The sequence below is a fragment of the Pipistrellus kuhlii genome, unplaced genomic scaffold (genome assembly GCF_014108245.1).
Source record: "Pipistrellus kuhlii isolate mPipKuh1 unplaced genomic scaffold, mPipKuh1.p scaffold_m20_p_2, whole genome shotgun sequence".
NCBI classification, from domain to species: Eukaryota; Metazoa; Chordata; class Mammalia; order Chiroptera; family Vespertilionidae; genus Pipistrellus; species Pipistrellus kuhlii.
The window spans coordinates 53,947,865-53,961,061 of NW_023425515.1; the positions used below are offsets into that span (position 1 = coordinate 53,947,865).

At 43.7% G+C, this 13,197-nt stretch overlaps 1 protein-coding gene across 2 annotated transcripts in view; it reads right to left on the reverse strand.

Annotated features, from left to right (window-relative positions):
* The window catches only part of UPK1B (uroplakin 1B), a 28,060-nt gene extending 16,208 nt beyond the window's left edge, over positions 1-11,852 (reverse strand). The window contains exons 1-3 of one of the 2 annotated variants that reach the window (XM_045583974.1): positions 11,708-11,841; positions 454-595; positions 92-179 (exon numbers count right to left, since the gene is read on the reverse strand). In XM_045583974.1, the coding sequence (XP_045439930.1) occupies positions 92-160 (69 nt within the window). In that variant the 5' untranslated portion in view covers positions 161-179; positions 454-595; positions 11,708-11,841. Of the gene's footprint in view, positions 1-91; positions 180-453; positions 596-11,707 lie in introns of both variants that reach the window. The other variant, XM_036447014.2, reaches the window with a different exon arrangement.
* Between the last annotated feature and the right edge of the window lie 1,345 nt (positions 11,853-13,197).

Genomic DNA, 13,197 nt, shown 5'->3' on the forward strand with positions numbered 1-13,197 from the left:
CACCAGCCAGGGGAAAACTTTCCCCTTTAATTCAGCTAAAATCATGATTACAGAAAGAATAGAATTGCCTGAAAATATACTCGTTACTTACACCAAAAATCACATTTCCAAAAATCAGCAGGCCCTGAAAGCAACGAATGGTGGAGTCGTCTTTGGCCATCTTCAGGATTTCTCCCAAGCTGGAGACACAGTTGAGAAGATTACAACTTAATAGGCACAGGTGACAAATACCACCGCAAGTTTTATAACACGGCTAAGTCACACAGTGGTGTTTTCCCTTCTCATTTCAAAGCATCCAAACCAAAGTCATGACATCATTTAGCAATGGGGGAAATTTGGTCACTAACCTCAGTAATCACTGTAATTTTATAAAGAAAAAAAAGAGTCAAGCTTGCCAAAGTCTGATTAGTATTTTCAGGAGTTCTATGAGGAGTGGAATAACAGACTGCATACTTCTGAGTGATGAACTGAGGTCCCACAAGTCAGCAAAAGCAGGCCTGAGGTGGCGGTGACGGGATGGGGCAGAGGCTCACGGAGGGGCCTTGGGATGAAACCCAAAGGGCTGACCAGAGTTGGCATTTGGTTCCTGGGGGGACTTGAGGCAGTTGTTAAAAACCATTATTTTCAGAATATTTTGTTAGCTTCAAAAATAGTTGTCACTTGATCTTTGGATTTATGAGCTTGTTTCTGCCCCATTTTGTTGGTTCATTTGCTTTTTAGATTCCACATTCAGAGAACAAATTGTCGGTTGCTGAAGGGGAGGGGAGAAGTATATTATAGAAATGGGAGGAGATTAAGAAGGGTAAATTTCCATGTATTAAATAAGTCAGGGGGATGTAATGTACAGCATAGGGAATCGAGTTGATTCTATTGTAAAAACTTTGTACGGTAAGTGCTTACTGGAGTTCTTGTGGTGATCACGTCGTAAAGTATATAAATGTTGAATCACTATGCGGTACACCTCACACTAATATAATACTGAATGTCAATGAGAATTAAAAAAATAAATTCCTAAAACAGTAATTGTCAAATAAAAAAGTACATTGCTACCTTAGAGGAGGAGTAGGAGAAAAGAGGGACTAGCATGCTTAGTTCCTTCTACATGCTACTGCTCTGGGTACTGTGTGTACTGTCATCTAAGTCTCATAACCCAATTCAGTAGGAACAGGACAAAAGTGAAGAGGCTCATGTTGCAGATGAGAACATTAAAGCTCTAAGTTAGGTAAACTGAGTTCCTGGCATTATACAACTGGTAGGTGCAAGAGCGAGGCTGGAGATTTTGGTCTGTGTGACCCCAGAGCTCAGACTCAGTGCTTTGTATGGCCCTGAAAATGAGCGGGTTTCTCCCTCCCCTCTGACTCTCTGGAAGGAGTACAAGGGTAAGTGTTTGGCTATTGATCTGGAATCACCTTGAGAAGAGCCATCCACATCTTTCCATGTTTTAGTAATTAAATTAAGGAACCAACCACTTCATGCATTCATGCTTTAAATAAAATTGTATTAAATGATACAAGCTGTGTTTTGAGTATACACAGAAATAAAATGTCAGGGAGATAGTGGTAGTCTAGGATTTTATGCTCCAGTAGGGAAGCTGAGATATGTGTCTAAAGAGTCATAATACAGCTAGGAAAACCCTAAGTAGAGGTTCCTAGGAAGGGAGCTGTAAGCCTTGAAGAATATGTGCGGTTTTTGATCAGCAGACTAGTGGTGGGTGGGTGACATTTCAGGTAAAGGGAAGGTTGGGCACTAGAGCCCAGAAGAGCCAGGAGCCCCTGTGAGATTGCAATCTAGTCAGATTGGCTGAATCTCAGTTTGCATGGAGATCAGTGGGAGACAAGCCTTTTACGTGACTCAGCCCTTGGTAAATTTGAACTTCATCGTTACACTCTACTGTAAGCACCAGCAACCTCCCAAGTAATCTTAAACATCTCTAAATATTTTCCCTTTCCCGTTCACCTGAGTAGCTGTGAGAACTGAAGACTTGAAATTTATGTGTTTTTGGCTCAGAACTGGGCACACAGGGGGCCCTCCATCAATATGTGCAGAATAAGTAGGAGAAGCTGGCCATTGTTACAAGACACGTAGGTATAGTTCCTGCTTAGAAATGCTGCTCATGTATTTCTGCTTGGAAATGTCATTGCGTGCTTACAATGTCACTCATGCTTTCTGAGATTGTTACACGCTAGACTGAGAGGAGCCCGAGGGCCCGGAAGGAGTTAATGCTCAAACTGCACCGAGGGAAGCCTTGCTCATGGAGCGGGGTGGGTCGCATTGCTCACTGCTGGTATGCACAGACGTGGCTCCTGACCAGTTGGGTTACCATCTGAACTTGAGACGTAAGTAAACAGACCATAAAAGGTAGAAGTTCAGACAACACACGTATAGAGAGTAAAGGGCAAGATTCTGCAGAGGCCAAATCCAGCACCACTGCTGAGTAGGTACCCGTTTGCCAGGTGGCAGCCTATTTGTGGCGATTAGTTGGGCCAAAAGAACAGAAAATGCACAATTTGTTCTTTCAGCAAAGTGTGATTATAACAACACCATTCAATGTAAACAGGACTGCACACAGGGAATAAAGGGGGAACTCGGGCCGGGGAGAAAAGGAAGAAGGTCAGGGAAGGGCTTTTATTGGCCCAGAGAGGAGCTGGAGGGACCCTGAAAAGGGATTTGGCCCCCGTGAGCCACTAATGTCCCGTAATGCCCATGCTTTCTCAAAGGCGATTCTGCCACAGAGTTTTAAAAGGGGGAGAGACAACGGATACTCTGAGAAAACTGTAAGTCAGACTCAGGGTAGAAAAATGCAGATAAGAGAGGGAGAAGAGAAGGAAAGAGATAGGTGCTTTGTTTGAGTGAAAAGAAGAGTGAGTTGAGAAAATCCAGACAAGCTTGTGGTAGGAAATGCCAGGAGGCATGGCTGTGGGTGGATGTCTGTAAGGCAGGAGTGGGTCGATGCACAAGATATTCGGAAGTTGCAGATCACTAGATTTTTCTCCCTTTCTGCCATGCATCCTCTTCTCCTTCAGGCCCTTCGCATCAGCGGCACATGATAACTTAGAAAGTCACTCTTATTTTTTAAAGTAACAAAATGATGTTGAAAGCTCTCATTGAACAACCACATGCTCAGCACTTATGATCATCCTCTCAACAGACTTGAGAGCTGGTATTTTTTTTTTAAACCAAAATCTGTATTAGGTTCCTTTTGCTGCTGTAACAAATTACCATGAATTTAGTGGCTTACAGTGAAATATTACTCAGTCACAATAAAAGGTGAAATACTGTCATTTGCACCAACACGGATGGACCTTGGGAGTATTATGCTAAATGAAACAAGCCAGACAGAAAAAGCTAAGGACCACCTGATTTCACTCAGATGTGGAATATAAAACTGAAACTCATAGACACGACAACAATATGGTTGTTACCAGAGGGAAGGGGGGCGGGGGTAATAAAGGGGACCAAAAATATGGTGAAGGAAGAGGATTGGACTTAGGGTGGTGGGCACCCAATGCAATCAATATATAGATCATGTATCATAGAAATGTACACCTGAAACCTATCTGATTTTATTAACCAATGTTATCCCAATAAATTTAACTAAGAGAGAGAGAGAGAGAGTTAGAAGAAAGAAAAAGTAACCAACCCACACATAGTATTCTCTTAGGGTCCTGGAGTCAGAAGTGTGGAAAGAGTCTCGCTGGGTCAAAATCAAGGTGTGAGCAGACCTGCCCTACTTTTGGAAGGTCCAGGGGAGAACCTGCCTCTGTGCCATTTTGCAGATGAAGAAAAGGAGGCTTGAAGAGATCCCTTTGCTCACTCACCTACATTGCTAGAAAATGCAAAAGCTGCGATTCAAACCCAGGTCTGCCGGCTCCGGATCATTTCCTTAACATGTTGCAGCTTATAAAGTCCTGTCCCATAGCTAGTACTTTCAGCAGAAAAAGAAATACCTGGTCATTTCCTTGCCAACCCTGGGAACAGAGAGAGCAGACACATTTCCCCCCTCAGGCGATCCAGCCTCTGCAAAGGTCAGAACCACCAACCAGGCCTCTCTTCAGCCTTCCCCAGGATCTTGTCTCCTCAGCCCCTGATGCTCTACTAATGCTTGCACATTTGCCTCAAACCTACACATTTGTTTTTTTAGGAAATCTGTCTAGATGTATATCACCCCCCATCCCCTGGGACTGAAATCCTTGGATGTAAAAGGTACAAATGTACAGGTCAATGTGAGAGTCCACATTTCATGGCCTCTCCTTGGTCACCTATGCTTAGATGTGGTTAATGTCTAAGGAACATAAAACATTTGTTTCACCCTCCAAACAGCCACAGATGTCAAGAGGGAGGGTGGTTGGGGAGCCAGGTCTGGGCATCCGGTGGCTGGCTCACAGCTGTGGTGCTGGGCTCACGGCCGTGGTCCCGCGGTGAGCACACTGGACCCGGCCTCAGAACACCTGGATCAGGACCTCAGCCTGGCCCATCCTTACTGTGTGACCCTGGGCAATGCCCCTAGTGTCTACTTCTGCATTTATCAAATAGGTGAAACACACGTACTTGTGGAGATTGTGACCACTAAGATGAAAGATGCAGAACTGGTTGGCAACACTAAAATTATTTACAAGCGTAAGAAATTATGAATAATAATAACCAGGGGATATTTAAGGAGGGCCAGCAGTGACCCCTGGGTCCTAGGAGGGAAGTTCTGCAAAAATGGTCCTACCGCTAAGGGTTGGGGGGTAGTGTGGGCGGGAGAGTCTCTTTGGGAGAGAGAAAAAAAAGCTTCCCAGTTGTTTTTGGGTTGTGGATAGTCAGGTACCAGGCAGCACGTCCCGTCTGTATGGGAGAGGCCCTCTGCATTCCATCAGCATTACTGAGCGGGTAACACCCGCCATCCGGCCTCATCCCTCTGGCTTTGGCCAGGTGATGCAGAAATGAGGTTCTGTCTCTTCTGGACTGGGGCTGTTTTCTCCCTGACGCAGACATTCCTCAGGGAGGACCTTGTTCTGCTCCCTTGTCCCTTCTTTCCTCCTGGTATCAACCTAGGAAGGGCTTGTCCTGCATTTCACTGCAAGCGTCTCTAAAGCAGGAGAAGTGCTTGCAACATAGTAAGCACTGGATAAATTATTTTGCTAAAGGGCAGATAAAGTACATTTTTAAAAATGTGAATTTGGATGGGTGAATGAATATATGTGTGCAAACTTTGCCTAGATCCGTGGTCAGCAGACTGTGGCTTATAGCTCTTTGGCCCCTTGAGTGTGGCTCTTCCACAAAATACCATAACCTGGGCGAGTCTATTTTGAAGAAGTGGTGTCAGAAGAAGTTTAAGTTTAAAAAACTTGGCTCTCAAAAGAAATTTCAATCGTTGAACTGTTGATATTTGGCTCTGTTGACTAATGAGTTTCCCAGTCACTGGTTTAGATCTTTAGTGCAGAACTGGCTAGAGTATGGTGAGGTGGAAAGGACATGGGTTTTGGCAGACCGGAGTTTGAATCTCACCTCCACTCCTTAACAGTTTTGTGACCTAAGGTAGTTACTCAAATTGTTGGACTTTATTTCTAAATGGACATTGTAATACTTAACTAGAAGGGTTACTGTGAAAATTAAATGAGACTATATGTGAAATTCTAACACAATATTACCCGTACTATATTAACTTCCTTTACTTTTTCCTCAGGTACTTGAATCAGACAGACCGGAGCTAATAGACTATTGCATGGCGAAGGTACCTAAAACTAGTGGTTTAATTTTATTTTAAAGCAGAGCCATATTTTCAAAAGGAATATGATTTCAATATGTAACTCTACTCTATATAAATAGGTAAAGATCTGGCTGAAATGAGAGTAGGGAGTCTGGCCTCCAGAGTTTCCCCTAATCAGCCCTGCACTTTCTAACCACCTGGCTAGTTCCAGAGTGCTTGGAAACCACTATCCTAGAATCAACAGAAAAGAAGCATGAAGGGAAGTTACTGAGCTCAGAGGGAAGTTACCCAAGAATTTAGAAGACACTCAAGAGTGAGGTTGGAAAACCCTGGTTGAAATGTGTAAATTGGTATTCCAGAGTCTCTGCAGCAAAGACCCCCATCGAAAGGGAAGTTCCTCGGAAAGGCTCCTGGAGAAGTGGGGCGAGTGAATTTGCTCCCGAAGCAGAGAAGCTGGAAAGGCCTCCAGGAAGGGCTGTAGCACTGATACCCTCAGAGAAAAGGCAATGAGATTTCTATGAAAGAAAACAATCAGGTCTGGCTAACCTTCTAGAGTTCTTTGAAAGCTATTATATTTTTGTGTTTGGGCCAGACTAATAAGTTAAAAAAAAAAAAAAAAAAAAAAAAAGAAAGAAAAAAAGAAAGAAAGAAAGAAAGAAAGAAAGAAAGAAAGAAAGAAAGAAAAACTCTGATAAAGTTTCACACCAATGGCTATTAAATTCTGAATTTGTTCACCTTCCCAGAAAAGACAGGCATGGAGAGAAGACAGAAGGGATGGACAGAAAGGGTGTCCTCCAGCCGAAACTGGTTTGGCTCAGTGGTAGAGTGTCGGTCTGTGGACTGAAAGGTCCCAGGTTCGATTCCAGTCAAGGGCATGTATGTTGCTTGTGGGCACATGCCCGGTGGGGGGTGTGCAGGAGGCAGCTGGTCGATGTTTCTCTCTCATTGATGTTTCTGGCTCTCTATCTCTCCCTTCCTCTCTGTAAAAAAATCAATAAAATATATTAAAAAAAAAAAAAAAGAAAGAAAGAAGGAAGAAGGAAGGAAGGAAGGAAGGAAGGAAGGAAGGAAGGAAGGAAGGAAGGAAGGAAGAAAGAAAGAAAGAAAGAAAGAAAGAAAGAAAGAAAGAAAGAAAGAAAGAAAGAAAGAAAGGGTGTCCTCTGGGCCTGTAGTCATAGTGCCTTAAGAGGTTAATGACTTCTTGAGTTTTGTCTCTGCCTGCCTGACAAGGAAGTATCGAAATGAACACTATGTCAGGGTCAACTTTATTTGTCAACTTAACTAGTTGTTGGGTCACATACCTGTCTAGGTATCTTTGTGAAGATATTTTTTAAGATAGGGTTAGCATTCAAGTCAGACTTTGAGTTAAAGCCCATCAGTCAAAGGGCTTAAGAGCAAAGACTGAATTTCCTAAAGAAGAGGCAATTCTTCCTCAAGATCGCAGCATAGAAACCCAGTGAGCGTTTCCAGTCTGAAGATTTCAGACTCAAGGCAGCAACATTAACTTCTTGCCTGACTTTTCAGTCTGCCAGGATGCAGATTTCTGACTTGTCCATAATCACATGAGCCAATTCCTTAAAATAAATCTCTCTCTATCTCTGTTTGTCTCTTTCTCAGTTCTTCATAGAAACAGAACAAATAGGATACATATACATACATATCCTACTTGTTCTGTTTCTATTTGTTCTGTTTCTGTAAAGAACCCTGAGTAATACACCCCTCAATTTGGGTTGACTTCTATTTTTGATAGACGCAAACATCATCATTCTCTGATGTTTCCTGAGACAGTTTTACCCTTTCCTTTCAGTTCCTACTGACAGCTCCTAACTCTGGCTCTGATGAATTCAATGGTTTCTGTTTCCATTCCACACAGTGCATTCAGAGGTTCTTCAATGATCCTACAGAGCACAGATGTTGCACCTACTGGGCCAACGTGTTTTGAGCCAAAACCAAATAATTGCAGTCATTTCATAATGTGGAGAAAAATTAATGATCAAAATTTGTCATTTTAAGCATTTCTCTCTCACAAACTTTTCTTAAATCTGGGTGCTTGTTACCACTTGTCTAGCTGGAATCTAGTTTATAAATATGAATGTAGGCCAAAATGATCTACTTAATTATTTTTAATTTAATTTATCAACATTTTGTGGTGTTCCAAAAAATCAAACATGCCCTCTGCCAGACAGTCTTGTGAGCCACTGTCCTAAAACACAGCTCTGATTTCATATCACTCCTCGCTTAAACACCCAGGAAGGCTCCCTATACCCTTCATTCAAAGGAGAGCCCAGGAGAGCTCCCATTGTACCTACAGCTCTGCCACAGGACCCTTCTTACTTCCTCTGGCCACATGGCTCCCCTGACCAACCCATTCTCTCTTGTGGACCAATCTCTTCAAATCCAGATTTCTCCTGAATTAGAAAACATTTTGACTTTTCCATTCTTGGAGATATAACAATACCTTCCCTTTGCCTGCATCTACTTTATTTGTCCAGACCCAACCATTTCATTCTCCTGGGAGAGAGGTTGGCCAACATAAGCGATAAAGCTCACGCTCTTCAAGACCGTACCGTCAGATTTCAAAGGGCTTGCTGCATGTCTTCCGCTGCCCTCGGGGCCCTGATCCTGCATCCAGGTTGTGTTTGGTTGTGTTTAGGTCGTCTCTCCCTTTGAGATGATCCCTTCTCCTATTTCTTCTATCCCTTCTCCTGTCTTTGCCATTGTCTGAAGCTCAGTTGAAAAACCTCTTCTTTCCCCAACTACCCTTGTCCTAAGTTATCCTTTCTTCCCCACCTTCCTCTCTGTAGCCTCTAACGGCTCTCCAGACATGTCCTGTTTGGCAGATATGTGAGTGTGGCTTTTCTCCTCTACTAGTATCTGCTACAACAATCTAACCTGATACTTTATTAACTCTTTTCTTTACCAAAGTTTGTTTAATCAGGTATTCTGAACCCACAAAGGAATAAATTACTGTACACAAATAAAGTCAATTTGACAAGTAATTGCACCAAAGAAACAAAATTATAAACTTTCAAATTAATTGGTGAGTGACTTACCTGGAAGCCAATGACTAACTCTTGGTGGTTTTTGTCTTGTTAAGAAGGCAAAAAATTAAAGTGTCATTTGTCCTCAGGCATTTCCTGGCCACATGCCCATTCATATTCTGACAGCATATTGGCTTTGACTGCAAATTCGGAGGCTTGGTGGTCAGCCTCCTTATGGTGCAGATGAGGAAACTCAGGTACCGAGAGGGGCGGTGACTTGCTCAAGAGCATGGAAGCGTCATTGCAGAGTCTCTTAAACCAGCCTTATACTGGATTTATTGCTAATCATTCCCCTTTTAAAGGTATGGATATGTAGCTTACTTCTATGTTTCTTTAAAATTAAGAGTAACTGCCAATGCCCTGCCCCTGAGCTGCCCTTTTCCCTTACAAACAGGTTAAGCCACAAGAGGCATTACACTACAAAGATGGAGAGAGCCTTCCACCCTTACCCTCCTTTCAAAGCCTTCCCCACTCTTCACTCTAATTTCTGAAATCCCACAGCTAGAGAGTCACTCCTTTGCTGCCTCCGATTAGAACGCAAACACGACAGATAACAGGGGCAACCGAGTCTCACAAGTCTTCAATGTCAATGCCTTATTGTGAATGTTGTTATCAGATCCCTTCCTCACATTGCCAAAGGGCGAGCGAAGATGCCATGAGACAGAAAAGACCAAGGAGAGGGTAGAACCTAAAAGACACACTTGGTAACTTATGACTTGGAGCTTGGGGCTATCTCTGTGGAAAGAGACTGACTCCTGGTAATATGATGTGTCTTCCTTCCCTTTGGCCCCCAGTACAGGTGAGTTATTTCAAACATGGGCTTTACTGAAACTTGCCTGTTATTTCAAAGCAGCACTTTCCACATATGTATTTGATTTTCTTTCTTTTCTTTTCTTCTTCTTTTTTTTTTTTTTAACCTAGCAGGGCTAGAAAAGATGCAGATGAGATGGAGTGAATTTTTATTTTTTAATTTCAGAGAGGAAGGGAGAGGGAGAAGGAGAGAGAGAGAGAGAGAGAGAGAGAGAGAGAGAGAGAGAGAGAGAGAGAACACATCAATAATGAGAAAGAATCACTGATTGACTGACCTCTGCACTCCCTAAAGAGAGAGAGAGAGAAATTAATAATGAGAGAGAATCACTGATTGACTCCCTCTGCACTCCCTGAACTGGGGACTGAGCCCACAACCCGAGCATGTGCCCCATCCAGGAATTGAACTGTGACCTCCTGGTACACGGGTCAATGCTCAACTACTGAGTCACACTGGTTGGGCAGGGATGGGGCAAATTTTTAAAGGTGGGATTGGTAGAGGACAGAGGGCATAGTAGCAGCTGTCCACTTCAGAAATGACATTGCCTCCTAGTGCAAGCATGCAGCTCATCTCAAAATGTTTTCCACATAAGGAATAGTTCCTGGTGAACCCAACCCCATAGGAAACTGCCCGGTGGCCTGGCATGAAGATACTCTATTTTTAATTACTCAACAACCGGGGAGTTCTTTTGTTCTGAGGACTCCCCGGCTGTAGTTTGTGTTTTTTTTTTCCTGTTTTTTTTCTTGTGACTTCATTCAGTTGTTATATTATTCATATCCATAGCGTTGATGTTTCCAGACACATTGAAAAGGTCTAAAAACCATCGATTACTCACTACACAAATCAATTTTCAAAGAATGAGAGAGACTCACCCACACGAGTGAGGTCATTTTTTTCTTTTCCCAAATTCATTACCTCTTGTCCTCACCTACGTTTATTGGACCAAATAATACCGACCACACCTCAAACTCTATTTCATGCGAGAGAAATTTGGATTAACAAAAGAAAATAAAAGGAGAGATAGGAAAGCGAGAAACACAATGTGTTGTTGCCTTAGCCCGGAGTCTGAAACCAGGAACAAGAGGAGACAGTGGTTATGACTTAGAGGTGAGACTAAAAACGGGTGTGGAGGTTTGCTCTCAATCGCTGGTCTATTCAGTGTAGGGTGGGATGAGTCCCTGGGAATGAAAAGAGGTGCTTGCTCCCGGCCAGGACACCCACAGATCACAGCACCTTTGTTTTTCTCCTTTAAAACTCTAAATCTGCTCTCACCAAAATGATACCTAGTAGCAACAAGTAGCTACTAAAATTCAAAGGATTTCAATAAATAAGAATTCAGGTCTTTATCTGGGCTAGCCACATCGCAAGTGCCCAGTAGTGGTGGGACAAAAGTGGGTTCATAGTAGTGAGTACACGAAACCCAAGAGTTTATCCTATTATTATTGTTTACTCATTATTGTATTCTTTTCCATAGAAGCAACTGTAAACCCACTTTTGCCCCACCCTGTGTATTTAGGACCTGTAGATTCTTGTGGATCAACTAATTAAGGAAGAATATAAATGACATTGCATAGATAAAGCAAATTTGTTGGCTTATTTCAAAGGACACATTTATTAAACAGAATTGTTTGTGGAGAAGAAACCTGAGTAAGTTATTTCACAAACCCCGTTCCAAATGGGCAGAGCCAAATGATTTCTGACAAGGAGACCAGAACACTGTCTCTGCCAGGCTAAGGGGCTGATTATTCAGAACATGAGCAGTTTACTCAGAGGTTCTTTTCCTCTTCTGACTCCACGAGGAAACGGGGGTCCACAAAGGTGTCTGTCTGAGCTTTAATCAGGGATCCCGGTTCTCCCAGCGTTCTTGGATTTTCCTTAGTCTTTCTGTCAGGACATTTGAGGTAGAAATCAGAGTGGAGGGATAACAGCTCCGGAATAAGTTTAATCTTAGTTCTGAGCCCTGGGCAATACCCAAAGAGTTCCAGAAAGCAATTTGTATAGTTGAAAGTAAAGGGAACAGAACAGTCACAATGTTCTAAATTACAAAAAAAAAAAGACAGTAAATTAACTCCTCCCTTTCCAGACTGCTGGCTGCCCTCCTGAGAAAGCAGCCCAAACACAGAGAGCCCAGCTGCCTTCCCTGCAAAGTGAAATTATTTTACTCACGGTGCCCTCGCCGCCCTCGCTGCCTCTTCCTCCGGGTGCTGTGCTGGCCCAGTCTGCAAGCCCAGCTGGCCGGAGGCGCTTTAAAACCCAACAGCAATTCTTTGAACCTTCAGGACCAGGGAAGGATGGTCTGTGATTGGGAGGAGGCATCTCACATGGGCTGAGCCTGATGCGGCCTGAGCCTGCCTCCAGGTGGAAAGTTGGAAAGTAACAGGAAGTCTCCTGTCAGTAGATGTCTGTCTGCTGCTTTGAAATGTGTGATTCTGACTTAGGAGAGCATATCCCTCCTCTGGACACTCCCCGTGTCCCGGCTTCCCTCAAACATCCTCTCAAGACTTTTGTTTTTATGTTGGTTTGATTTGTTTTTATTAGTGTGATTTGATCCTTTATTCTGTTTTCTATGCATTAAAAGGCCTATCTGTTGCTCTGACTGCTCACAGTCAGGTGTGTTCACGTGTATCTGTCTAGGGTCACATCGAGTTTGGCTTTTGTAACTCGCATCTGCTATGTTTATGGGGATAGTCCTTGCCCAAGTAATGCTCACACTGAGGCAGCCCAAAGACTGAGGGGCAAGAGATCTGGGAATCAAAAGACTGGGAGAAATTTAGGCACAGAGAGAGTGCTCAAGTAATTATCCGATAATGTCTAATTCCTCCCACCTGTTCCCTCACCTCCAACCTTCCTCTGGACCCACTGTGCCTATACACAGCACCAACAATATTTGAACAAAAACCCCCACCTTTTTAAAAAATGTATTTTTATTGATTTCAGAGAGGAAGGGAGAGAAAGAGATGGAAACATCAATAATGAGAGATAATCATTGATTGGCTGCCTCCTGCATGCCCCACAATGGGGATCCAGCCCACAACCCAAGCATATGCCGACTGGGAATCAAACCATGACCTCCTTGTTCATAGGTTGACACTCAACCACTGAGCCACGCTGGCCTGGTGAAACCACATTTCTTTTAGTGGCTGCTTAACATATCATGGTACACACGCATATTTATTTTGCCTGGCTCAACAGTGGGTAATGACAGTGATGTTAGAATTCACAGGGTGCTTTAATCCATAGATTTGGGATTTCTCGTGGGTCAGGACCATCTCTGTAACAGGTTGGATATTTCAGGAAGCCAACTCTGAGACAGAGTTTAGTGTGCAGTCTATTTATTTGGGATTAAACCCCCATGGAAAGGAGAGGGGAGAACTGGCATTGGGCAGAGAGGGCAGTCCAGCTGCCATCCAGGTGGGACAGGCTCAGGCTGCACCCATCCCTGAACCCCAGGAAACTGCTGCAGTTGCTCTGCATCGGGCCTCTCTGTGGTCAGTCTTCATTTAGGGGTGGCCCTGGGAGGGGGCCTCTGTGGCTGAGGCAATCCCTGGAGGGCGCTGACAGTGGAGGTGGGGGCTGCTGGTGTTTCAGCAGCTGGGCAGCACGTTCCCACTGAGGGGGCTGCGCAGGGCCCTAGTCTCTGTGTCCATCACAGGCCT